The 27,951-nt window shown below is 38.2% G+C and overlaps 1 protein-coding gene across 1 annotated transcript in view; it reads left to right on the top strand.

Moving 5' to 3' along the window:
* The first annotated feature begins 11,352 nt into the window (after nt 1–11,352).
* The window catches only part of LOC140240999 (nuclear receptor subfamily 6 group A member 1-like), a 51,652-nt gene continuing 35,053 nt past the window's right edge, over nt 11,353–27,951 (top strand). The window contains exons 1-2 of the mRNA XM_072320776.1: nt 11,353–11,422; nt 14,992–14,997. Of these exons, the coding sequence (XP_072176877.1) occupies nt 11,353–11,422; nt 14,992–14,997 (76 nt within the window). The remainder of the gene's footprint in view (nt 11,423–14,991; nt 14,998–27,951) is intronic.

The following is a 27,951-nucleotide window of genomic DNA, read 5'->3' on the forward strand; positions in this document are numbered from 1 at the left end:
AAAAATGAAAGAAAAATACTGTGAGTTGGCAATAGGTACTGCGGCCTTTCTGATTATACCAATTTAAGATTAATATTGCTGGAAATTGAGTAGACTGCTGTTAAAAAAAGCAAAGCTTGAGGCAAAGCTTATATTTTGTCCTAGTGGATGATAACTAATTATTGAACTGAAACTATATATACATGTGTGTACATTATATATAAATATATATATATATATATATATATATATATATATATATATATATATATATATATATATATATATATATATATATAAGAGGAGACTGTCATTAGATGTGCAAAACAAATTTGGCTACATTTTAACTCTGAATCTCTTACACTTCATCATTATCGGTCTAGACCGCAATGAACAAAAATTGTGTCCAAGAAAAGCAAGAGATTATTAAGCAGAAGGGTGAGGATATGAGGTGTGAGTTTTCAACAATTTGTCTAGAGGGAAGACAAATCGAAGAAAATTCAAACGTCATATCTTTATCCCTCTGCTTAATAATCTCTCACTTTCATTTAATTTTCATTTGGAGTACTATACTTAACATAACAATGTCGGAATTTCGGAGCTTGGATATAAATATGTTTCAAGTTGATAATAAAGAAACATTAAAAAAATATTATAATATAATTAAAAAAAAAATCGCACACGCTGCCCGGAAAACAGTTGACCTTAGACGACAGGTTCGAGTCCCGACATGTTTGTTGAAAAAAAAAAATGCAGATGAGCAGTTGCGATCTTACAAATTTCATTCATTTTGTACAGAGGGTAAACAAGTTGAAGAAGGCCGATACTTATTTCCGAATCAAGTAGTGAGATGAGTTCCCATCACACCCTGCAAACCTTTAAGCTCAAACTCTTGCCTGTGCACATTATAGTTTAGTTATTGGTCTTTAGTACTCCAACATTGTTGAACCATTCATTGTGCCACAGAACCAGTAAGTGGGGAGACTATGTTCATCCAAAGAAGCATGTGGTCTGCTGCCCTCTACGGTAATATACACCTCAGTCTTTAGTGTCTGAAGTCCCGCTCAATGCGGGAAGGATATTAAGTAAATCGGATTTGACGATTTCCACAAATAGGTTGAAAAAAAAAGAAAATAAAATGGATATCACATAACCAATAACTTCACATTAAAAAAAAAATGTTATGTGGGTCTCGTGCACAGTGTAGGGCGGTAAAGGGGGACGCAAAAGCCACACTTATCTACAGCATTATCTGTGCAAACGGGAAGCAAAGCGGGTGTGGTAATCCGAGAATAAGATTACAAGAAAACAACAACAACAACAAAAACAAATAAGCAAACAAAAAACCAAAACATCACTCCATTTTGAAACAGCATTTTGTGATGATGGAAACATTTGTCTCTTAGAAAATACAGTTTTGTCCTCAATTACTGTCGACTTTTAATTTTGACTTCGTCACTACATTACAACAAAGGATAGATTACCTTCATAGACATGTGGGTTGAGTGAATGCAGAAATATTAGTAGAACACATCAGTGAGAGTTTGAGGAAAATAGAACAATCCGTTCAAAAGTTAAGATTTTTTTTTTTTTTACTTTTTGCTCTGTACGCATGTGACATCATACACTGTAATAGTCTTCTCATCCAGGAGGGACTGTGCAGAAACTTGGAAACAATTCATAATTTTGGAACGGATTATCGGATTTTCCCCCAAACTCTCACTGATGTGCTCCACTAATATTGCTGCATTCATTCAATCCACATGTATGTGAAGGTGAACTTGTCCTTTAAACACATGCAATAGACCTACCCCTTTCTCAAACTTTATTACATCCAAGCTGACTCCTATTTAAGGGTCTTACCTAGTGCCTCCTGCTATGTGTAATTTTAAGCCCGCAGATTATTAATCACTTAACTCTTGTTGTGCTGGTATAGTAGAATGAGGCTGGCTGCCTTTTTCAAGTGTTGAATGTTGTGTGCTGTACATTCAGCCGGTGTCAACATTTTCATGAAGAACTGCATACTTAGTAGTCATCTTTGTTCATGCTCATCCACTAAGCATTATCACCCTTATCTCCATATGTCTGCAAAATTGCAGTAAAACAATCTTGATAGTAACAGCAGTAAACAGAACCCTTGGCGTGTATCAAGCTGATGCAGCTCTTTGAGCAGGGTGAAGATTTCATCGATGCACTTAATATAGAAATGTCGCCATCTACGGTAGAAATCTTAACCAGCCCCTCAGGCTCTTCCAACCAGTATAAATATGTTTGCCGGTATTTTCTTCTTACAGTAAGATAAGCGCCAGAGCCCAAAGTGATACCTTTACCACTACCACCAAAGCCACCACCACCACCACCACCACCACCACCACCACAACAACAACAACAACAATAACAACCCCTATCATAACCACAACAACAACATAAAAATCCATGCAATTAGAGGCAAACAGGTTGAAAATTATTCGATGTTGCATTCTTTGTAATTTCTCCTGCGCAGCGGTCTGCGTTTTTTATGACCACATATCGATGAATAAATCAATTAGTGCATTGCCATTTGTACATTCCTTAGCTGTTGCCCTTTTCTGCCATAGAAGATGTACCTGGTAACGTCTTAGATGTATGTAATTACAAATTCATTTATGGATTTATGTGTTCAATCACTTTTTCTTTCATTCATTCATACCATACTTATTCATTTGATTATTCATTGTGACTATTAAGATGAGTGAAACAAACACAAAGTATAGTTTCAGCTGTGACTGACATATCTAGACTTGGAGGAGTCATGGAAGCCATTGAATTATCTTATAGAAAGTTGTGATGTTGATCAATATCTGATTGATTTTGGTTGCCGTCGAAGGACTAAGTTTTACGTCTACAAATTTAAATTACATTGAGTCATTAAACAGGTTCAGGTAAAAAGAAAAGCAAACAAAACAAAAAAACAACAACAAACAAACAAATCAGTAGTCTTACTTGTAGATCCGGGATAATACTTGTAGTAGCATTCCGAGATAGCAGAGATAGGCATTCGGTCTTCAAAATGTGTTCTGCCGCCCTCTTGTGTTTACAATCGGTAAGTGATATTACCCCTGGTCTTCCAGCTCTCACCCCCCCCCCCCCCCAGTTAGAGTGAACGAGGTTTTTCTCTGAAACGATGTACACACCTTTTCTCAAATACTAGATGGAGAGTGATTATGCAAGGTGATTTGTGATTTATCGTATACTGTTTTGTACTTTATGTGGGCTGCTTACGATGATAATGAGGCAACAGCAAAATCAGTTATTCAAAAATACATGTCTGACTATTTATTGGGAAAGATATTTTATCTCTTTATGATTTTGACAGTTATTTCTGTTTTATCGTTTAGAATGGGGAGAGCCGTTCTGTTATTGTTTTATTTATTTGTTTGTTTGTTTGTTTTGTTTATGTCAATGTTTGCAGAAAGATGAGCTTCAGTTAGTCTGAACCGTCTTTCAATATACTGATGAAATATTGAAGGAATAAACAGAATTTAGGAAAGAGTTTTTACATTTCGTCATGTTTGACTCCAGTATCAATATTTTTCAGCTGTTCATTATTTACATGAACTCTTCATTTTCTCGACTCCAAAAATGTAACGCATACACGTCCTTTTTTTCTATTGCCGCTGATTTTCGTTTTGTGCTGGCACCGTGGACTTGCAGGTAGTCAGCCAGCCTGCCTGTGGAGGAATATCGTATGTCAACAGTGAAAGTGAGTAAACAGTCACATCATGATAATATTTATTGAGTCGATGGGGGAAACTTTTTGCGGCACCACAATATGGATCGTATTCTCGAGGTCTAGTAATGGAATCATGTAGTGATGTATCTGATAGATCGTGGTCATTCACATTGTGCAATACAACGTAAATGAAACCCCGTGGTGACAGTTTCCCCTAAGGTGGTGTTGTTGATCAGTGATAAGTTAGTGGAAGGGCCTGTCATATTAGACCGAATGACTGCTTATCACAAATATTAGAGCCGCTTCTTTTATCTTCCTTCCACACGTTTATACAGATGACACCCTCGCAATAGTTACGGTCGACATTTATGAAAAGCACAGAAGTAGACGCATAGAGTGGTTGCGTTTTGATCGGATGAAATAAGAACTTGTAGAATTTCCTTTCAAAGTTTTCAAGTGATACTCCATATTCGAGGTGATAGGGCCATCATGGAAAACTTTACAATTGATTAGTAGAAAGAAATATTATAAGAATTGTGTTAGTGGTGGTAATTCGGCATCTATAACTCATTCTTCCCCGAGAAGGCACAATTGCCTCACTGACATGATGCGACTGATGCAACCTAATCTCTGAATACATTTTAAAACAAACACAACTAATGGTGACATCACCTCACCTATAACATGCGTATCTATGCTTCAGTCTCATTGTTTGGTGTATCACATGATCCTCTCACTTATTTATTACATGAAACTTTCCGTTTTGTTTTGTCTTGTCTTGTTTTGTTTGTTTGTTTTGTTTTGTTTTGTTTTGTTTTTGGGTAACTCGTTTCATCTAAGTCGGCTTGTATATGGGGTGGAATTACACTTTTAGTTTGACATCAGTACATCCAATGATGCTTGTCATTGGAAACTCCTCCTAAATGAGCACTCGACAGGACTTGGCGGCGGTATAAGGCCACTCTCGTCAAAGGCCAGTTTGTTGAGAGCCTCTCTTACTGGAAGTCCGCCCGTGTGTATTCCTACGATTGCATGGTCGAATAAAAAGTGCAAACTTATTTACTGTAAACAAACTCAACGTAAAGACATTGATGTCAACCAAGCGAAGAAGGAATGGCATTCATGATTATAAGTTGCTCGGCATTGTGTTTTGCCTTACAGCATGAACATAATCCTTTCTTTTTTTAATCCATTCCATTCCCGGATAAACTATTGCATGGCCAATCTCACTTTGAATAGACTATAACAATAGCTGCAACAAAATAAGATTTAAAAAAAAACAACAGCAACGGAACCGCTTGCATTTTTTTTTTCCATTATTAACATGCCCTTATTCATGCAAAATCCACACACCAAAAAGGAGAACGCATTTGAAAAAAAAAAAAAGAGGGGGAAAATTATACGTAAAAACAGAAATAGGGATCTACGTCCTTTCTCCACGCTTCCAGGAAGGTAAAGAATCGTGTATGGATTTTGAAAAGGATACAATATTCTATAAGACAAGATGCCCGTTTCATAAAGATTGAGTATAAGTTGCAATCAGTCGCAAATGACATTCATAACCAACTTTGCGATTGATCGCAAGCAACGCTAAATCTACTGAAAGTTACGCTTGATTTTCTTGAAATCAAGCGTGTCTTTATGAAACAGGAATTACGCTCAATATTGAACTTACGCTCAATTAAGCGAGTTACGCTCAATAAATCGAGCGTAAGATCAATCGCAGCTCTTTATGAAACAGGCCCAAGTTATATTGCCACAAAATTGTAAACAGAACGGGAAACGGTGTCTTATACGAAAAAGTAGGAATTGGCAAGGGAAGTTCATATTTGAAAACAACAACAACAACATCAAGAACAACAACAAAATAAAAATCAGTAATTTTCGTATTTCATGTTACTTCATACGTCAGTTTGGTAGTCTTGAAGCAAGGCAATGACATTATTTTTGTCTCCTATGTCTTGTTCTTGGACGTTTAAATTCGTACGGAAAACAGATTTTTGCTTTCTCATGTTTCTTGAAAGCTGACAAACAAAATACGGCCTTCTCACAGTTTCACATACTTCTTTTTATATTACACATAGGGGTAAAATTTAGTAGGATCAACAAAGGGTACACTACATTTGATGATTCAAGAAAGAAGCACCATAATTATGTTCTTTTTCTTTCATCTCAATTTTAGGCAATTCCAAATCCATTTAACAATCCGTGTCTACTTGTTAACGTTACCTTAGTCCTGGTATAGCAGGGATTAACAGAGCTGAAAAATCTTGGTACATTCCGTTGCACTTTCAATAGTACGCTAAATTTGCACAGATTTGAAAATTGATTATTCAAATGGGGCAAATGGGGCAAATTATTTGATGTATAGGGCCCCACTTTTTCACCCTTTCTCTTTCCTCTTTAAAACAACAACATTCAAATGTGGAGGATTAACGTGTTGATCTCATGTCTTATCTCTTTGTGGAAAACGACAAATTTTCAGGTAGCTCTTAAAGGGGAAATCCAGTCCAAATATAAGTTAGTCTGATAAGAAAAAGTAAAATATTACGAGTTCAACGGTATAAATTTGATCGTAATTTTGAAAAATAAGGAAGATATGGCATTTTGAAGTTTCGCTATTTTCGGGGGAAACAGTTCTTAAACAGTCAATATGAATATGCAAATGGAAAAGTGAGCACGTCATTCCCTCACAACTTACCATATAGTTTGCACATAAAATTTTGAAATTTCCTCTTTTTTTCAATCAAACGCAATTATGCCTGAGGCTCAAATCCTCATATATCTAACTGATCACTATTCTGAAGTTATTCAACCAGGAATAACACCATGATTCAGACTTCAGTGACAGAAACATTGAATTTTCGTCATTTTTTTTTTTTTTTGTGCACGATCAATGCAAAATTGTGAGGGCATGACATGGTTAGCCCACTCATTTGCATATTCATACCCACTGTACAAGAACTGTTTTGGAGAAATTATCAAAATTTGAAAATTTCATAACTTCCGTATTTTTCATCCGATTTCAGTCCAATTTTTACCATTGAACTCTAAGATTTTACTCTTTTTTTATCAGACTAACTTATATTTGGACTGGCTTTCCTCTTTAAGCCGCTACAACGATGGAAAGTATGTTTTCTCGACATTTTTTTTCTTTTGTCATTATATGAATCAAACAAAGAAGAGATGAAGGAAAATTTCAAGAAACTTTAACCGCATAATAAATCAGCAGTGATTAAGAATAATGTTAATACGTTAGGCCCTATATGAATATTTGAATATTTGTTCTCCAAGTGTTCCGTCATACAAGCTCTGCTCTCTCTCTCTCTCATTACATTCTTAAGATTTCAATAAGTGAAATTTGTGTCAATGATTGAACCACCTTCATGAATTTTGAAGGGAGAAGTCTCTCGGTGTTTAAGTTGGTTTGGACCAGAAGGTTTAAGTCACATATATACAGTAGGCCTACAGTAAAAACTTCATTAATATGTATGGCAAAGAATGACAAAGCTATAAGTTGAAGTTCATGTGTTTATACTCGTCAAGCAACAATCAAATAAGCATTGTTGTTATTTTCCTTGTTATCATCATTATTTGCTATCACCATCCTCATCTGATTGTCCATATGATTATTTAAAGTCAATAGTTCAAAATGTATACTCTCCCAACCTTTATAAAAGGTCACCATTGCCGAATTGTTTCTTCTCGAGAACAACTGATATGTAAGAATTCATCTATTTTTTTTTTCTACCTTGCTTATATTTCATGTCAGCATAGACAATATGTGAAGATTTCTGAGCACGTTAATGTTAAAAACCGTCATTAAATATCTGAGTTCTGTATGTCACACCAGTCAACGATATTACCGTTTCGGAAAGTATGCGCAACTTTGGAATTATTTTTTTTTTTTCTGTTTTCTCTTTCGACATAATCTTATGAAACATTAAGTTTTATGTTTGTTTGACTTTTTATACTCGTACAAGTAGAATCAAAAGTAAGCCAGAGGTGGATATTCACTTTTGAAGAAAAAAAATAACAACAACACAACAAACTCCTGCAGTTTACTACGTAGGATTACGTAGAGCAGATATCTCAAGAATGGTGCACGATGTGACAGAACGTGCCATATTTTGTCCCCGAGGTTACGAACAACATCGAAAAGACATGAATTACAGAGATTTATATGCAGAGAAGGGGAAAACAGCCTTGAAAATGGCCCAAAGGTCACAATCCTCCTTATCCACCTGTGAGTAAATGTTGGTATTGTTTGATCTTATATAGTATAGTGGACATCTCAAGAGCTTTGACTATCACCGTATCATAGATGTGTCAACCTTTGAAACAAAAATCGTAGTTAGCTTGGTTCCGAATCTACAGTAATGTAGGCCTATTTTCTTCACTGTAAATATACAGCTAGGTGTGGTCTTCAAGATAAATTAAGGTAAAGGGTGGAAGATATTGCCTCAACTACCAATAGGTCTTAGTTCTGTTTGACTCAGCTGCACATCCATCCACATCGGGTGCCGATGTCAAAGACGATATCACCCATACTCAGAGATTGTTGTCCAGACGGAGATATAAAGAAACGGCAAAATGACTGCAAAGAAAACTTTGTGATACTCTATAATTCTTTTGTCAAACTCTGAGAGACACAAATACAAACGCAACACACTTGGACTGAAAGCGGAACTATGGTGACCAGTTGTAAAGTGCCTGAACAGATAATATGTCGACTACATCTCTATGCCGATGTCACTTTTTTTTTTTTTTTGATTCAAATAGTATTTTGTCATTTGGTGTTTCACTTTTTGTTTTGAAATCCAAGGCTTTAAAATTCCAGTCCTTTCCCCATGCCGTATGGCATTTATGCATAAACCTAGCGGGTTCGGTTCCACACCTAATCATAGACTTGGCCCCGACACATGCAAGGCCGACGTCCAAGATGGCGTCATGTTATGTCATGCACAGCCCTATCTCGCCTGCCCAACGCTCATGTTTCCAGCCCGTAATTCCCCCACCGTGAGTTATGTGCGCGCATGTTGGTTTCACAAATCACCACGCAGCAAGGTTATTGCAGTAAAATGCCTTGCGCTTGGACGTTGCCGATTCAAAGGACACTGCGTACACACAGAACGACCGTCGATCCGCTTGACCACGGCTTGACCACTGCTACTTATTAAATCACTCATGTTTCTACGTCTGGTCTACTAATTTGCATGTCTGCAAGGCCGAAATCTTCGTTTGAGTGTGTTACCGTTCACTCTCAGTGCCCCACGGCTGTCGGGCCCCGTTATATGCATGAGCCTCGCTGTGAGGCGTTGTATGTCAAGGGGCACATAATTACTGACCAATGTTTATGTGATAACACAGAGCCTAATACAAAGAGAGCTAAACCCCATTTCCAAGATTACACCATCGTCCACGTCTTTCAACAGCTATTCTGTTTTATCCTCGCTCTCCCTCCTCCTCTTTTCTTCTATCTTCCTTTCTATATTTTTCTATCTATCTATATATCTCTCTCCCCCATCTATCTCCTTTCCTTTTTTGCATCATATATTCTTCAAGTAAACTCTTGTTGTTGTTGTTGTTGTTGTTGTTGTTGTTGTTGTTGTTGTTGTTGTTGTTGTTGTTGTTCTTTGTCATATGAGCACCCATAATGAGTATTTTGATAAAATCAGCCCCTGGATGATAGTCGTCAATGATGGAATGATAGCTACATTTTAACTATTGACTTGATAACAATCATGAATTCATCGCGTCTTCCAAACATTCAGAAGTGAATAAAAACTGACATCATTATTTGAGTGACGTGTTTTTGTGTTGTGTTGTTGTTTAGTACAGCCGTCCTGTCTCACCCACTTCCATGGTCAGTTATAACATTAACATGAAAATCGCTACTTTTCCTTTTATCGAAATATTTCATGCTATAAACGTATTTGGGAAGGAATATAAAGTTGTCTTCTTCAAGCAAACCGGGACGGAAATCACATAAGCCATCCAATCGATTTAATGTGTGATGAGTCTAATCATATTAGCGCGTTTTAATGACTTCATGTTTTGTATGTTTGTAGTGTGTATGTGTAGGTCTATGTATCGGACATATATCTTTGTTTTCCAACGGGTGTAGAGATAAATAACGAAGCAGACAGATTGTGCTATGAATTGCATAACAGCCTCGTGTCCACGCAGGAATTTCTCTTTACCTTTTTTTCTCTCAAAATGGACTGTGTCTCCATCTCTCAGAAGCATGAGTTAGCGCAAATGCAAACATATCATGATGATAGTTTTATAACAAACTGACTTTCTTCAACTACCATTGATCAGTTTCAACACGAGCAAGTACTAAATTCGTATTGGAATGGCTGTAGAGTCATGCTGCCTTACATCTAGAGTAAGATAGCAACATGCCTTCGTTGGACCAACATTGCATCGTCTCGTCTGTCGCAACATTCAGTTCAATCGTTATACTCTAATGCCAATGCTATGAACTCTTGACACACTCAGCTCAGATAGGAAGTTTATAGTGTGTCCAGATAAACTACTTAGGGGGTAAACATATTGGTTGTGTCTCTACACATCTTATCTTAACTCATTGAAGGCATCGCTTTGATGCGAAATATGATTTTGATTGAGTGTTGTGAGAGGTTAGAAAATCTGTTGGAGGATTTTGCAGCCAGTAAAATCATCAGGAGAAAGAAAGAAGCAGTAATATATTTTCACCTATCTTTCTGTCTGTCTGAGCCAAGATACTAAGCTTTCGTTTCTATACAACTGGAATATAACGGAATGAAAGAAGGGAGGGGAACAAAGACGAGAGATTTCTTCCCCCAAACTAATCCCATTTACTAGTCGATTGTGCCAATGCTACGCGCCGGTTTCGCCGTGACGCTTCGGCGAGCGAGCGCTAAGGAGCAGGCTAGGATCTCTCCGTGTACAATGTCATGAATAAAGGGTATGCTATTACGTAACAGTGTAGGTCTTGACCCATCGCGCTTGTGGAGGGATGGTCAGTATCATCTCACACACAGGGACGTCAGCAGTAATTTAAATGGTCGTATTCCCCGCGGTTAGCTTGATGATCGCCAGCGTTTGAACTAAAAGTTGTGTGCTGTTTTGACGAAGTTAACGGTGGTCGTGTGGACAGTGGACGGGGGCGTCAAGAAACGGTGATCGAAGGTGTTGGACAAATGACCACTGTACGCATTGACCAGCACCCCTCTCACAGATACAAGGTCTCGCCCGTAACCTTGATTCCCTCAGCTTCGCTGTGCAATTAAATCTATTCTCATCGCTTTGGAACGGTCTTGTCTGAGTGTATACCGTTTTTCCATTCCCACGTTTATCCTATGCGTGTGTGTATGGACTGTGTGTATGTATGTATGACCAATAATACAGTATTACGCAACAGTGTCTGCAAGTTGGAGGGGATGTCCAGCCGTGCTGGGGCCACAGTCGGTAATAATTAGAAACAGAGAGGCGAGCAGTGTCCGTCGACGGTGTACAATGCGAGAAGTCCAAGTCCAGTGAACGCTACAGGCTTTTCCTTCCTTTTTCGTTTTCGGGCTCGTTTCGCCACCATCCACGGCCTCGTTTTTTGCCCGTCCGGGCCTAGAGCGGAACTGACCCTGTCCCTGCCCCCTGGTCCGTCGTCAGGGCCGATCATGCTGCCGTACCCCCGATGGAATCCCTACTCGCTGGCCGGGGAGTCAACCCGACCGACTTTAGATCAAGGTGAGTGCGCTGGTCGTCAATAAAAGTATCCAAAACGTGAAATGTTTTACGTTGGCTGTCGTATGTTGCGTCTTTACCAACAGACGGTATATAGCCACTACCGGGCGTCGTGCGCGTGTGGCTATTTTCTGTTGCATTCGCAATGAGTGGAAACATTGACTTCATTATTTGCCACATTTTTAGTAAACAGTAAATACCTTGTTTGAAGTTTAAGGGTTTCATTTCGAATTGAACAGTTTGGACTTTGTCTTCAATGTGATGATAGATGTGGTTACTCTTGTCTGCGTTTACGATCGAATGAGTAAATGTGACCGTGTTTGATGATGTTGATAAGGCGTTCACCACACTTTTTTTTTTTAGTATCGTTACCCGGTCGGATGTAGTAATCATGTTCTAGAGTTCAACGTGTCCTGTAAAATTTTAGGAGGTTTGTTTAAACTATTCTTTGACTCCATGGTTCAAAAGATGTATCTGAGCCAGCAAGTTGTGATCAAGCCATGTGTGTGTAAAGCACAGCAATACCAAAATAATGTTGGGTTCGGTTTTGCCTACTACTGTGAATTCGCGGCCATTGTCAATGGGTATCACAGTAGATAAGGATGTGATCGTGAAAATGACAGTTTCGATCTGCCCGTGACATGTACCTGAAGATAACAAATAGATAAAACATAGTCTGCCCCGTGGTAGATAGTATCCACTGACTTAAATTTTGTAGACATATAGGTCCAAGGAAAGTGTAGTGGTAGACAACGTGTCATAATGATCAGAAGAAGAAGTCGATACTAAAGAGATAAACCAAAGTATTCCATACATCGTGTCATACCGTATGCGTTGAGACAACAGAGAGAGGAATCTTGTGTTACGATACATTGAGTGTGACTCGTATAGCTTGATAGCGCAGAGGAACAGCTATGTAGTACAGTGATAGGGGAATATTCGTTCTCCCGTACAACCATTACGTGATCAGTCTTTTGATGGTCAAACTTGACGAAGCAATATGGCAGTCCTCTCCCGCAACTCACTGACCAACCCATTGTTCCGAGAGTGGCTGTAGTTCTTGCCCCATTGAGTGGCCATTGATCGCTAAAGTCTCACGTTCATTGTTGCTCGCCTTAATCCCCCGGAGTTTGGAACCAGTTTCTAAGGAGCGCTGGTGTACCCACCACGGTATTGCTAGCTGTTAACCGTTATATTCAGGCAGCTGGAGTGAAGAGGCCCTGACTTAATCCCTATGGTCAATAACGCTGTTTTGCATTGAACTTGCGTTGCGTGTGCATACGAACGCTATACCAATGGCGCCAACAAACCGCTTCCTTGTTGGAGGGAAAGAGTCATATTCATTATCATGAGAAGGAAGAAGACTCAGTTTTATTATTTTTTTTCAGGCCTGATGTATTCCAGTATCCATCCCATGTTCTCATAAGAATCGCTTTCCGTGACGTTAAAGGGATTGTATATATTGGTGGAGATGAGGATTTACCTTTTAACTTTTTGCGAGATACCAAGGAACCACTTCTGAAATAGTACAGAGCATACCATTCTCAAAGGAATTCAAAGTTTATTTGACGAAATCGGTTTTGGAGTGGCTGAGACATCCAAAAACAAAGTAAAACAAAGTAAAACAAAGCGATCGTAATAAAGGGTGGGTCCCATCTTTTACTAGGAGTGCTCTTTTTTGGATATCTCAGCCATTTTAAAAGCAATTTTCATCAAATAAACGTTGAATTCCCCTTGGAATTACATGCTCTTTCACATTTCGTAAGAGGTTTGTCAGTATCTCAACATAAATGTTTGTTATAAACCTAAAGTTAGGTCTCAACCAAAACTATACAATCCTTTTAAAGTGATATACAGTTGTAAAAACTTCCTACTATGACTATGGTTGAAGCGTGCTGTATCATTCTCAATGCCCTTGTCACAGAAAGGGTTTCCCCATACGCCACTCCTATGCTGCTAAATATAAACACAATGACAATTCTATCGATTATGAATATGATGGTGATGTATACGAATGAGCATGAACACTCAATAGACTATTGGTATTTACAGATATTGATACTCCTATAAATGATAGATTTGTTTATTCTGATTTGAGCAATCAGTTTGACCAAGAAATTCTTTTTAAATACTCTGCAGAGGTCTCACGCAATGTACAAGCCACCAATTGCAAATTCAGTCAATATCCATTTGAAGAGCATTACTATTCCGTGGTCCAGTTGGCTATCATAATATGTTTAGATTGAATAAACACAATGCAATTACTAGATGTGTCACTGAAACCATGCATGAAATGATGAAAGTAGTTTAATGTGCTTTGACTGCTACTTGACAAAAAACAACAAACAAACACAGAAAAAAAATATAGCATTTTTTACAGACGGTCCAAAAGTCCCCGGCACTAGGTTATTTTTTTTTATCGAGTTTTCAAGAAACAATGCTTATTGTCGGAGTTGAACCACAAAACTGCAAACTGGATAGGATGTTTATATATTAGCCTCTCAAGTATACCCATAATCTTTTCACAAATCTTTACAAAATTGTGGATTTTTAAGTGAAATTAACAAGACTAATTACAGATCCACGCCACTAAATTAGGTCCTATAACCTAACCCATGACCTGTGTCTTTTCGGGGGTAAGTTGCTATGAATCGTCGACCTCCGAGCAAGGCAATCAGAGGTAAAGTATTTTTGTGAGATGATGAATAATCACCTCATCCCAACTGTTCATTGATAGTGACAGATATCACTATTTTGTGAGAAGGTGTGAAAGTCATTTTCCTTTGGTCTGATTTGAATCAGATACAGTTAAACTGTTTGTGAGATATTACTTTATAGTATAACTGAGCATAGAGATGATTTTCAATTAAATCAGCATAGTTTAGAACCAAATGAATCAGCTCTACCTCAACTCTCTCTCTCTCCCTCAAAATGTTTATGTTCTTTGTTATTCCGTTACTGAACTACATCCATTGCAGCCCATAATCTGTCCAACCCCGTTTTTTTTTCCTGAAACATATATTCACATTTAGTAGGCATGTTTCTATGGTAAGCCAGAATTGAAAAACAATGTAAATACAGGAGTTTAGTTCCTCCTTTCATCTTAATCTCTGTGATTTTTATCATGTGCCACTTGCAAATACTTCTTTTAGACCGGCAAACTAGAACGGAAAAGTGGCTGTACAGGCACTGGATTTTTATTTTGTTCTCTAGTGTTTAAAGACGAGCACGTTATATAATCTAGGCACCAAGACAAAGTATCATTCTTACATTCATTTACGTCATTTTATAGTGCATGCTGATATGCAAATATGTGCAAATGTAGTAATTTTCTCGAAACATTAGACTGAAATCATGTCATGACAGTGCAGTAAATATAATATGGAGGTAAATTTTATCAGAGTCACATTGTACTGAGCTCAAAACATGCCTGAAAGTAATCTCTTCGACTGAGCTGTGATAATAACCCATGCGAGCTATTAACATTTTTATGATTAACATTTTTAATGTTATTTGGTAGGGCCTACTTGGTAGTAACCGTCATAACTGTCATATATTCTAAAGATATCTAGTCCAATGTTGTCTCCAATCTACATTCTACAAAATGAATGGTTCTCGTCAAGCAGAAAATCTACCCCTATTTATTCTCATTTTGTTATCATCCGGGAATGAAAGACACACAAAAAATGGTTGTTGCCATCATTTTTCGAGAATTCTCTCACATTCTAGATATGTCTAGTCTGAATTTGTATAAACTAGCGATCTAATGCATTGAGTTTCTGCACGAAGCGATACCTACCCATATATATTATTATCTATTTTATTATCTATTTTATCATCATTCCAAGATGAAGGACAAAATGACCGCAAAGAAATTTCTTCAAATTTCTTAAACTCCTTTTATCTCAATGAAACCTCTTTAAGTGTTGAAATAGTGAACCAAACTAAGACCTGAAACGTTCTTGAGGTTTAGATATTGCTATTACTTGTTTATTCTGATTAATTCTTGACATTCTCTTCAGGTCCGTGCATTGAACCTGGAGTATCCCCTTGTACTCTAATTTAGGAGTCAAGATAAAATTATGTAGCGTGAAATTTATTCAGCATTCACTTTTTAATTATCAGATTTATTGTTCAATCATAATAATTGAATCCTATGAATCAAAAGTGTATTCATATCAAATTCGCAGAAATTTGAACCCTTTCCAGATTTCAATCAATATAGGTAATCCATGTCACGGGGATAGATCCGTAACGTGGGGGGGGGGGGGGGGAGGGAGCAGCGTCCGCTTTAACAAAATAATTTTTTACTTTTAAATACCCCTCTCCATGGGCGTATGCAGGAGAGGGGGCACAAATATCTACCTCCAAGAAAACCCCCTTTTAGACTCAGATATACACATATTCAAATAATTTGATTAGTAAATAAGAAAATATTGTAGTAATTATGTTTTGTATTTTTACTTGAATAAATGACATACGTTTCGTCTTACTTTAATAAAAATTGACAATTTTCCACCCACGTAGTTATCCACCGAAACTGCTCAGCAATGTCAATTCTAAAAATTCAAAAGCTTCCTTGTGTCAGAGGGGAATACCCCTTCCCCCCACCCCCCTCAGAAAAAAAAAAAAAAAAAAAAAAAAAAGGTCCTAAGTAGTGCCACGCCCCTCCAGGACCCATGCCCCCGCTCGGTCGTTACACTCAGTCACAATGGTCTATTATTTTCAAATTATTTTGAACCCCCACCCCACAGAAATGAAAGTAGAGGGAAAAATGAAGAGTCCGAATATCATTAATTAATAAATTTTCGGCTGCCTCCGTGTCCTGCCAACTCTAAGACCGGAACGGCCGAAGAAAACGTGATGCCAGAATGCTCAATAATAGAACGGAATGGAAAAAAAGAATTGAACGGAATTTCACAAATCTTCGTTCTTGGTGGAAAGCACATCCACTAGACCTGTTACTGAGATATGTTACAGCAAATATCATTCCTAATGAAACTGGCTGAAAATTTCAGTGGTGTTCCTTTCGTATTTTTTCTATATCCGAATAGCCAGTCTAGACATAAATATGCTGACGGACACTCTTTCATATCAAGAACAGAGAGATAGATAGAGAGAGGAGGGACACGGAGAGAGGAAGGGGTATCAAACTATTACAAAAGGGTATCTAGACGTATGTAACTAAAATGGCATTTATTTCTGTCTAGGTAAGGTTCAAAGTTCAGTAAAGATGAGTAATTTTATTTCATCTACACCCTGTGGTTAGTCAAACAATCGAACAGACTTTGAGAAGTTAAAAAAAAATGAAAGAGGATGATTAAAGGTAGGGGATACCTTTTACAGAACTCCCAAAATGCAGCAAAACATTAAATATGAACCTCAGGGGACTTGTTTAGGCCACTGCTTAGAAATTTGGAAGTCAACAGTTATCTACAATTTGAATAATGCACAAAACTCAACTACTCAGTAGTTCTGTGTGTCAGCCACACTTAAGCCTTTTTGTTGCAGTCTTCTGTATTTTTTATCTATAAACACAAATCTAAAAGTATAAGAGCTGATGTAATAACATATAGAGTGTGTGGCAAGAATGTATGTAGAAATGTTTGTAAGTTTTGATGAACTTTATTCACAAAATATACATAATGGGCACACATGCAGTGCATGGGTCTGCAAAGGTAGCCTAGTAATGTACTGGAATTTACGGTGAGCCCCGAAAAAAATTCAATTCAAAATCTAACGGTCAATAAAAATGTACTAAATGTTACCTTCCACTTTCAATACTTTGTGGGAGTTTCTAAAATGATACTCTCTTCAACATACCACTGTGTTTATACAACTCTTCATTTAAGGCATGCAAATGGGATTCCCTACCTTTAAATGAAGCAACTTCTTGCAGCAAAGTGAAAACGGCGCCAAGATGACAGAAGAAGAAATGATCAATGATGCAATGTGGTTGACACAGTCCTTCGCGGTTGGTCGATGTTACTCAAGTTGGGCGAGCGGATTAGCGCAAGAGCAGACAGAGCTGGGGTCACCATAGCAACGACTGCGATTAATGTGATTGCCAAAGACGACTCATGCTCCAAGGGCCGTGGTTCAACGGGTGTGACGTAAAGCCGAGTCATTTCACCGGCTGCTTGAATGTGGTGGCCTAGCAGCATCATAACCTGTATCCTCATCGTCACCCTCATTATCATCATCATCATCGTCGTCGTCATCATCATCATAAGCTTCTTCTTCTTCTTCTTCTTCTTCTTCTCCCTCCTCCTCCTCCTCATCATCGTCATCAATATCATCATCATCATCGTCATCAGCTGTGTTATCATCATCCCATCTTCTTTCTCCTCCTTCTCCTTCTCATCATCATCGTCATCAATATCATCATCATCATCATCGTCATCATCATCATCGTCATCATCATCATCGTCATCAATACCATCATCACTATCAATATCATCATCACTTAGTCTACATCCACCCTATATATTACACCCAGTAGTGTCAGTGTCATTGTTATTATTGTTGTGTGTTTCTCAGGAAAAGTGTTGTTTAATATCTTTGGTGTTTCGCTAAGCTCCTTATATTATTGGACATTGATATAATTTGGAACATCTCCATATTTTTTAAAATCGTGTTCGTGTACATGGAAACTGTTTTAAGAAGTTGATATTTTTTTGTTATTTAATCCACATTTTTGTATGCATATTTCTGGCTGTCAGAATGTGGACGTGTAACTTTATCCACTCTCGAATTCTCTGTCGACATCTTCCGAAGATGCAACTGGGCTGTATACGATTCGCCGTCGTCTCCTGCTTTGGCGTGACTCTCCAGATGAAGTGGTAACATATTATATCTCCCTCCGATCAGCACCAGAATTCCTGTCTTCTGGGTACGCCTAGTGACTCCTTGGTGACATCTAGGCACAGAGACCGACTGACCTCCTTAATGGGATGCAGGTGTGAGAAGAATCATCTTGTTAGTTTTCACCACTCAGGTGTTTCCGCAGGTGATAGTTAGTAGGACAGATGAGGTGTTCAACTGGATTTAGACGTAAGTCATCCAGTGAAAATCTAGTTCTTGGGGATGAGTTGTCGGTATATTAGGACAGATGTCGTTTTGGTGGTTCACCTGTCTGTTGCTGAGGCAGATGTTGGCGGGAAGATGCATTGTATGGTCAGATCAGAGCCTTCACTCAACAGCTTGAGTCAGCATCGTCTGCCAAGTTTCTGATTCCCGGCTGTTCTACTGCCCGAGAGGGAGAGAGGGTGAATCGATTGTACCTATATTAAGACTGGTTTCGTTCGACACATTCCATGAAAGGAAATGTTAAGAAGTTGCAATTGGGGTTGCGGCGAATACCAGTCATCGATGTTTTAGTACTTTTGGTTAATCGGGCTGAGAAGAGGGAATCACATCGAGAAATATAGTTTTCATTTGAATATTGCTGACCCTTTCTCTATAAATTCACATTACTTTGATTCTCCGCTATGGAGGATGTGAAGTGTGTTTTAGAAGCAAGAGTTAGACCCATTAAAGGAAGTTGTAGATGTCTGATCAACATCAGAACTTTAAGAACTTAAGAATTTGTTCAATTCGAAAGTTTCAAATGTTTTGACAAGCAATTATAATGTTAGTGAATTACAGCCATTTAAATTCAGAGATTATGTCGTGTGCGCACATTCAACCCCACACAAAACTCTACTGTATATATTATTCACAGGATTATAAAAGCAAAACTTATCCCTACCGAAGTGGCATTATGTATACGATAGCCTGTCATTGGTTACTTCCTTTTTTTTTTGGGGGGGGGGGGGCTTGGTTGTAGTTACTAAATCATCTTCTATCTTCTATCGTTTTCTTTATCTAACAATTCAGTTTGAAGGTGGTGTGTGGAATCATGATTAAAATTTTCATTTATGATTTTTTTTTTCATTTATCTCTTTTCCTATTTGTTCACTCATTCGATCATTTTAAGATTCTTGCTGTCATGAAAGGAGAAGGGTTTGCATGAACAATGATGCTTGATTAAAGTTAGAAATCTATCGTTCTTGTACTGTAAAATACTAGTGACAATAGCCATGTAGGCGTCATTTGGTATTAGACATGAATTGTTTGCGGGGTTATAGAGATAATCTTTCCACTGCCGGATGCGCACGTTTGTATCTCCATCTTGCTAATTGCGATGAAGTGAATCGCTTTGATGTGGCGCCCCCATCAAGTTTCCATCTCAGAGTTGATCTGCTGCTTATTGTTTTGTTTGTTTGTTTGTTTGTTTTTTGCCAGCGTGTAATAATCTCGACCTCGTTATTGGGTGAGCGTTATAAAGAGGGATTTCATCATGCGGATATTCGCTGAATTTTGGGAGTCTCTCGCCTGATGAGGTTTTCGAGATTCCTTCTAATATACCTGATATCGTATGGCTGGCCTCTGGGCCTCACATCTAAATGCAACTAATACATACGTTACAATTAAACGTGACAATTAAATGACTTCTAAGTAGGATATGGGTATCAATTAAACATGAGTTCCTTTACAATCATGGTCTCCCGTATAAGCATCTCTATGACCTAAGCGAGAGTGCGATTTTCGGCTCGTTTCCCGCTGTTTCCTGACTTGGGAAGTTTTAGCTTGTGTTCATTCCGACCAAATGCTCGCCTATGATTTGTTTTTCCCTACGTCCGTATAATTAGCGTTAATCTGACAGCGGTCTGTTTAGTCAACAGCGAACATTGTGTAGACCTTGGATGGAAATATACCCGTCCACCCCCTTCTGCCCGCCTCTCGCCTTTGGGCCTAACAGTAGGAGGGGTGGAACGACGCAATCTCTGATTCATGCTGGTCTTAACTCTCGTCTTGCCCTCCTAGAGCTATTTAAAACTTTTCCTCTCGCTTCACAAAACATAATTAAAAGTTGTTATGAGCAGAACATGGGCTTGCATCGAGTTGAAATGGAGGTAGGTTCTTCTTCCTCCCATTCTTCTTTTACGTCACTCCCCCTCTCACCCCCCCCCCCCCACTTCCTATCTCTTACTGTTTTCAGTAAAGATGTTGAAGATTGGGAGCAGTGATTTAAAAAAGATGTTCGAGATATCACATTTGATGCATATGTTTTCGTCAGTTGTACCACAAAACATCCTACCGTATAAGAATTTCGCAATAAAGCATAAGATATATAAAGGAGATATCACAATTTTTCTCAATAAACCATAACTTTAGATGGTTTAGTCTAGAAACACATCAATCGTAAGTATTGATTACATTTTGTATTTTTAGCAATTCTTAACATTGATAACACTGATTCAAAATTTTGCATAGACCTATTTTGAAGCACTAAAGCAGTTTTTGTTTCATCTGCAAATGGCATATAATACCTTTAAGTCAGCCTCGAAGAAAACTGAACCTGAATTCAGCCAATGTTACTTCATGAACCTCTCTCCACATTTCTCTCTCCCCAGTCTTTCTTTGAATATTCCTATGCATTTTATTATCATTGTCCCATGCCCAATGTTTATGTCGGAGCACAGCTACGAATGGAGCAACCTGATATGTTTAGTGTCACGTATATAATCTGCTGTTTGTTTTATAAACTCCTTCTCTCGTTCCCCTACTACAAAACAAACAAGCAACTAAATAAGCAAGACATTGTTCAATCAACACGATGAACGTCACAATGCAATATGCATCTCTGTAACTTTTATATTTTATATCGGCGTAGAGCAACAGCGTCATGCTGTGTCGATTGATGGTGGGTAAGTGCCCCATCCAATCCTACCAAGAACCGCCATGAACGCTTCGGAGAACCTGCATTCTTGCAGCGCTCCATTGCTGGACGTTCATGTGCATTGTGGGTGCCTCATTCAAGGTGGACAACAAATCAAGCACTACCCGTGACGTGTCCGAGAGGGACAAAGAAAAAATTGATGTCCTGGTCGTTGAACGCTCCGAGGAAAGCTTGGACATGGAAAGAGGAGTGAGAATAAGAAGGAAAAATACTCTTGCCGTAATTACTTTGACCTTACTGTTACGAGGAATGCGCAACAGCGCTGGTCAATCCTGTAACGCGATTTGAAGAAGGAAAAAAAAAAGAGGGGGAAAAAACATCATTCATGTCGAAAAACTTAATTCCATCCACACTCACAGACGACCGCAAGGAATGAGGCATAGGTAAGAGCGGTGTCCTTCACGCTTCGCTTTTGAGGTTGAAGTTCGGCTTTTCGGAGAAAGAGTGGACAAACAGACAATCCCTCTGGATCGCAGAAATCGGCCTCCCGGATGGTTTCGTTTTGTTCGCTCCTCGTGATTCGGGGAGTAATGGTCAACGGTAACAAACGTAATGAATGGTCACTGACATGTCATTAAAAAGTCATTTTCGTTAAGTATTCCCCCTCCCCCCCCCCCCCCCCCCCCACTTGCTTCTATTTTTGAAAGGTACGACTTCTAACCATTATGTGCTCAAACTCTTTAGAGCTACCTATCGGCTACTGCCTTCTGATTGCCTTACAAACATCTGTCTTACGGTCAGTTTACAACGGTAAAAAAAAAAAAAAAAACTCCAAAGCCATTACTTCCTCGATATTCCGATTTTGATGGGGTCAAGCCATCGGGTTAGATACGCCTAAGTTTTATTAAATCGAAACAATCGGAAAGATATCAAGAAGAATAGGATTCATAAAAGCAGTGCTTTGGGTTTTTGGGGGGTTGGACTACGGCATGATACTACTCCTCATATAATGTGTGTTTCTTCTATGTTGTACGTCATACAACTCGAACTTGCTTGAGTGATGCGATTCTATATTTACGCCTCTCATATCAGATTGATTGCAATTCGCGAAGTTTCACCAAACTGTTCGTCTGTGGGCGAAGGTAGCATGAATCATCGGAATGATATGTGTTGTTTCGAGTTCTAGATTGATAAGTCACAATATGATTTAATTTCTTCTGTATTATTTTCTTTCATTTTTTTTACATTTTCAAAAGCCTTCACATAAAAAGCTGCTATGTTAAAGGGATGGTACAGTATTGGTGGAGATGAGAATTTGGCTTTTAACTTTTTGCGAGATAAAAGAAAACACTTATGAAATGGTACAGAGCATACCATTTTAAGAGGAATTCAAAGTTTATTTGATGAAAATCAGGTTTGGAATGACTGAAACATCCAAAAACAGAGTAAAACAAAGCGATCGTAATAAAGTGTGGGTCCCACACTTTATTAGAATTGCTCTTTTTTGGATATCTCAGCCAATTCAAAACCAATTTTCATCAAATAAACATTGAATTCCTCATAGAATTACATGCTCTTTCATATTTCAGAAGAGATTTCTCATTATCTCACGAAAAAATGTTAGAAACATGAAATTAGGTCTCAACCAAAACTATACAATCCATTTAATGAGATCCTGCGGAGTGACCAATAACCTATTATATACATGGTATTATTCTCTTTTCCTTCTATAATACTTATATCATAAGAACCACAATAGATATGATATTATTTTCCCATTTAGCTCTCCTAACGTCTTAAAAAAATCTCTTAAAATGTTAACTGATGTTCTCAGAGAGAAGGTGATCTCCGTCATCAATACGTAGTCTCGTGAGTAATATGACGTCAGATCAGCACTACGTTTTTACAAAATATCAAACGTCCATAGACTGCACCTGTATGCAAACAGGACCTTGTTTCATTTGGGAAGCTATGTGACCAGCGGGTCATGTGACCCTTCCCCCCCCCCCCCTCATTTAGTTACAATGTATTATATTCATCATGCACTGTGCAAGAAACTCTCTTTGTACGGTTCGTTATAGACGGATCACCACGTGTAACTGTAAACGAAGGATTCAAACATCTGGTCCGCTCTTTGAAGTGATGGTATAGTTTTGTTTGAGATGGGGCTAAGTTAAAGGGTGTGTACAGATCTGGTCGAGGTGATGATTTAGCTTTTAACATTTTGCGAGATATTCAGAAACCACTCTATGAGATGTCAAAGAGCATGCAGTTCTAGGGGGTATCAAAAGTTTATTCAATGAAAATCGGTTTTGAAATGGCTGAGATATCCAGAAACAAGGTGAAACAAACAGATCCTAATAAAGTTGTGGCATGTCGCCTTTTATTATTAACACTTTTTTGGATATCTCAGCCATTTGAAAACCAATTTTCATCAAATAAATGTTGAATCCTTCTTAAAATTACATGCTCTTTCATATTTCATAAGAGGCTTTTCATTATCTCACTTTAGAAATGTTCAAAACATGAATCCCCACCTCAACCAGTACTGTACAGTCCCTTTAAGGTGTCCAACTTTTTTTTTTTTTGCAAGATAATTAGAACCCCCTTATGAAATATCAAAGAACATACAATTCTAAGAGGAATTCAATTCTTTTAATGAAAATTGGTTCTGAAATATCCCCTAACAAAGAGGTTCAAATAAAGGTGGGGCCCACCCTTTATTAGGACTACTTTGTTTTATTTTATGTTTTGGATATCTCACTCAGCCATTTCAAACCGATTGTTATCAAGTAAACTGTGAATTCCTCTTAGAATTGTATGCTCTTTTACATGTCATAAAGTGGTTTCTAAGTATCTTGCAAAAAGTTAAAAGCCGAATTCTCAACTCAACCAATACTATACCATCCTTTTTAAATTGACTTTACATAGAATGTCATTAACTTTGGAACTATGAAAGATTGTTACGACATAGTGAAAATGGTGGCAACAACATCTTAATTAAAGGCATAATTTACCATTTGCAGATGAAACAAAAACCCAGCATTAGTGCTTTAAAATAGTTCTAAAATGTGAGTTAGGGATAGAAACAACCACTGTCAAAATTTTAATTCGTATAATCGATGTTAAGTGTTGTTAAATACACAAAATGTGAACAATAGTTATAATAAAAATGTTTCCAGACTAAACCGTATACAGTTACGGTTTATTGAGAAAAACCCTGATATCTCCTTATATTTTAGGTTTTATTGCAAATATTTCATATGGTAGGATGTTTTATGATACAACAGACCCACATATATGCATCGAATGTGATATCTTGAACATTTTTGAAATCACTGCTCCCAAAGGTAAACTGGACCTTTAAGATAAGTTGATGACGCCAGTGCCTCACGAGTAGCTAAAATTTGAATACCTGTACACAAATTTCAAAGTATCCCCTCCTGACATGCATTCACAATGAAAAGCTGTTGACCTTGCCTCAAAGTATTGTTGTGTTCAAATAGTCTAACACCGTTGACTTTTACGATGGAGGGGTTTTAATCGCTGAATAATTTACCACAAAGCATGACTCAAATGGCATTTTGTTGTTGTTGTTCATGCAAATCAGTGGGGGGTTGTTATTCGATGATTTTACTGCATTACAACATAAATCACTATTCCACGAAAGCACGCGAAGCATCAAAATTTCAGAACTTTGAATACTATATGCCCAATTTTGGTGAAATTTTCACCACCGTTCTGCTTGTTCGAACTGACTCCACACGGTGAAGTCAACTACAAGTACAATGTACTGGAGTATGGCGTAGGCTTCCTTCAAGGCTTATAACTCAAACGTACCACACCATGCAGTGCTATACTTAAAAAAATAAAAAAAAAATAAGACTTAAAACATGCCCCTTTCTCTTTACGGATGAAGATGCAATCTAAAGCGAGATGAAAATCGAGATAAGCAATGATACCATGGTTACAATATGATTACATGAAGACATTGGAATATTTCAATTCACATAGTTTGTATTTCGAATAAAGATTATGATTTTCATTGAGTGACGTGCTCTCTTCCCGGTAATTCAATGTTGCCATAATTTTAGTCTGTATACAATGTGGTCCAGCGGTATTATGATAATTATGCACAGGACATTCCTAGTCACGTATTGTTGTCTTGTATATTCAGGACATTCGTTTTCGAGACATTTTAAGATAATTTTGCAATGCAAAAATTAATTTTTCATGAAAATTACACATTCCATCAACTTGATACTGACATATGTTACGGATAGTAATTATTCTTCCCTCTTTCTGAAAGCTGTTAGTCAAGTGCTCTGTCCTTACGCTAGAAAAGTGAAAGCATGTTGAATTATCTTTAATATTTTCTTTATAATTCATTGTTGTCCGCACATGATGTCATAAACTCAAGTAGTCTCCTTATCAAGTAGTTCCAACACCAAAATTTTAAAAACTCATAACTTTTGCATCGATTGTCCGATTTTCCTCAAACTTTTACTGATGTGTTCTACTAATGTTGCTGCTTTTATTCAATCCACAATTCTCTTGGGGTTTTAGTTTCCTTTATTATCATGTCACAAGAAGGTAGCATGAAGAGAGGCCCCAAAATTTTGCAGTGAAAAACACTGACTATTTTCGGGAATTGTCAACCGAAGCGAAGGACATACCATACAATGAGAAGGGTGATGAGAAGGGTGCCTCACCCTGTTCTTTGCAGCAGCATTTTCGTCAAAATATTTTGCGGATGGTGAATAATCCTGATAAAACTTTGTCCTTTAGTTTTATTGCGACAAAAGAAAAAAAAATATCTCATTGAAAGTCTTAGGCGAAATTGGCTCTTCAGTCATATTCCTTCAAGCTGAACGTATTTGTTTGTGATACGTTTCTTTTCTGTGAAAGAAAAGCTATAATCTTCTTATATTTCCCCCAAGTCAAAGAGAAGTAAACAGGCACTCTTCCAAGTGGATGGTTCGAGTCAAATCTCTTAGAAAGAGAGAGAGAGAGAGGGGGGGGGGGGAATGAGAGAATGAGATCAAAGCTGATTATTATGAAGTGAAAAACATGTTTGAAAGCAACATATGACAAGAGCGCCGCGTCATCAATTTCATCTTCTCTTCTTTTTTTTTTCCTTGGCATGCTGAATAACTAGCTGCCAGTCGAAATTGATTTCTGGCATATAATTGCTTGCTTTCTCATATCTTCTCAAATTTGTACTTAAGGCTTGAAAGAGTAGGCTAAATCATACATGTATCATACACTTTTTAATCTTTACTCAAGTTCTGGAATTTTCGTTCTATGCTCGCAGTTCGTTGGTGTTATACGTTAAGAATGATATTAATGTAAACAATAAACGGTGCACAGCGAGCTCGACTGTAATTCTGAAGACAGGCCTCCATCACAATGACCATGAAATTATTACATAATTAATAATTGTATGATCATTGTCAAGCCTTAAGTGCAAATTTGGGAAGATATGAGAAAGCAGGCAATTATATGTCAGAAATCGAATGATTCTACAGTATCTGCCTGGATGAACTGTCTGCATTGCTGAACTGAATGTTTTTAGGAGGTAGCATCCCTAGCGGGTTAGAATCTCAATTTATTAAAATGGGCACCATGCCCCACCCAGGGGGCCCCCAGGGAGGCCCAAACCCCCCAAAATTAAGAAATCTGTAAAAATCTTCTTCTCTAGAACCAGAAGTGATAAAGCTAAGTTAATACTGTGAGTTAGTACATTGATGACTGTAGTTTCAAGTTTGTTCATGGCAGAATCAGGGGTGCCCCCCTTGGGACCCAGGGGAGGGGGTGGGGAGGGGTCCTAATGGGGCCTAAATTGTACATTTTCATCTTCTTCTTGAGAACCCCATGACCCATTTTCACCAAACTTGGCAGGTAGCATCCCTAGGGGGTTAGGATCTCAATTTGTTAAAATGGGCACCATGCCCCACCCAGGGGGCCCCTAAAGGGGGGGGGGGGGGGCCCAAACCCCCCAAAATGAAGGAATCTTTAAAAATCTTCTCTAGAATCAGAAGTTATAATACTATGAGTGAGTACATTAATGACTGTAGTTTCAAGTTTGTTCATATCAGATCCAGGAGTGCCCCTGGGGGGGGGGTGGGGGTCGGGAAGGTCCAAATGGGGGCCTGAATTATACATTTTCATCTTCTTCCTGAAAACATCATGATGGATTTTCGTCAAACTTGGCAGGTAGCATCCCTAGGGGGTCAGGATCACAATTTATCAAAATGGGCACCATGCCCCACCCAGAGGGCCCCAGGGGGCCCCATCCCCCCAAATAAAGGAATCTTCAAAAATTTGGGCCCTTATTGTACATTTTCATCTTCTACTTGAGAATGCCTGGTCAAATTTTAGTAGAGCTGTGACTAATTTAGATTAGTGACTGCGTGAAAGGTGAACTTGCGATACTCAGGTGAGCGCTAGACCCGTGGGTCTCTTGTTTGTAATGCACTTAATTTGTGGCCAAACAGTCAGGGTACCAGGCGATTTTCAGTACATAGTACACAAGAAAACAGAAGGCAGTACACTGAAGCAAAACGATAGAACAAAATCGCCAAATTTTGTAGCGTTGGATGATCGATTCCACAGAAGTTCACATAGGGGTGGAGGTTGGTGTACCTGTCATTCGATGGCTAGTCTGTTTGGAAGGGGACACGGGCGGGGGAATTTGAATATGCTGTATAATCTTGTTACTTTGATAAATACTTTGATAATGTTAAGATGGAAGGCAGAGACAGTTTGATTCTTGCACCACTGGCTACGGTATGCCACATATGTTTGA

Source organism: Diadema setosum, chromosome 17, assembly GCF_964275005.1.
Source record: "Diadema setosum chromosome 17, eeDiaSeto1, whole genome shotgun sequence".
Taxonomy (NCBI): Eukaryota; Metazoa; Echinodermata; class Echinoidea; order Diadematoida; family Diadematidae; genus Diadema; species Diadema setosum.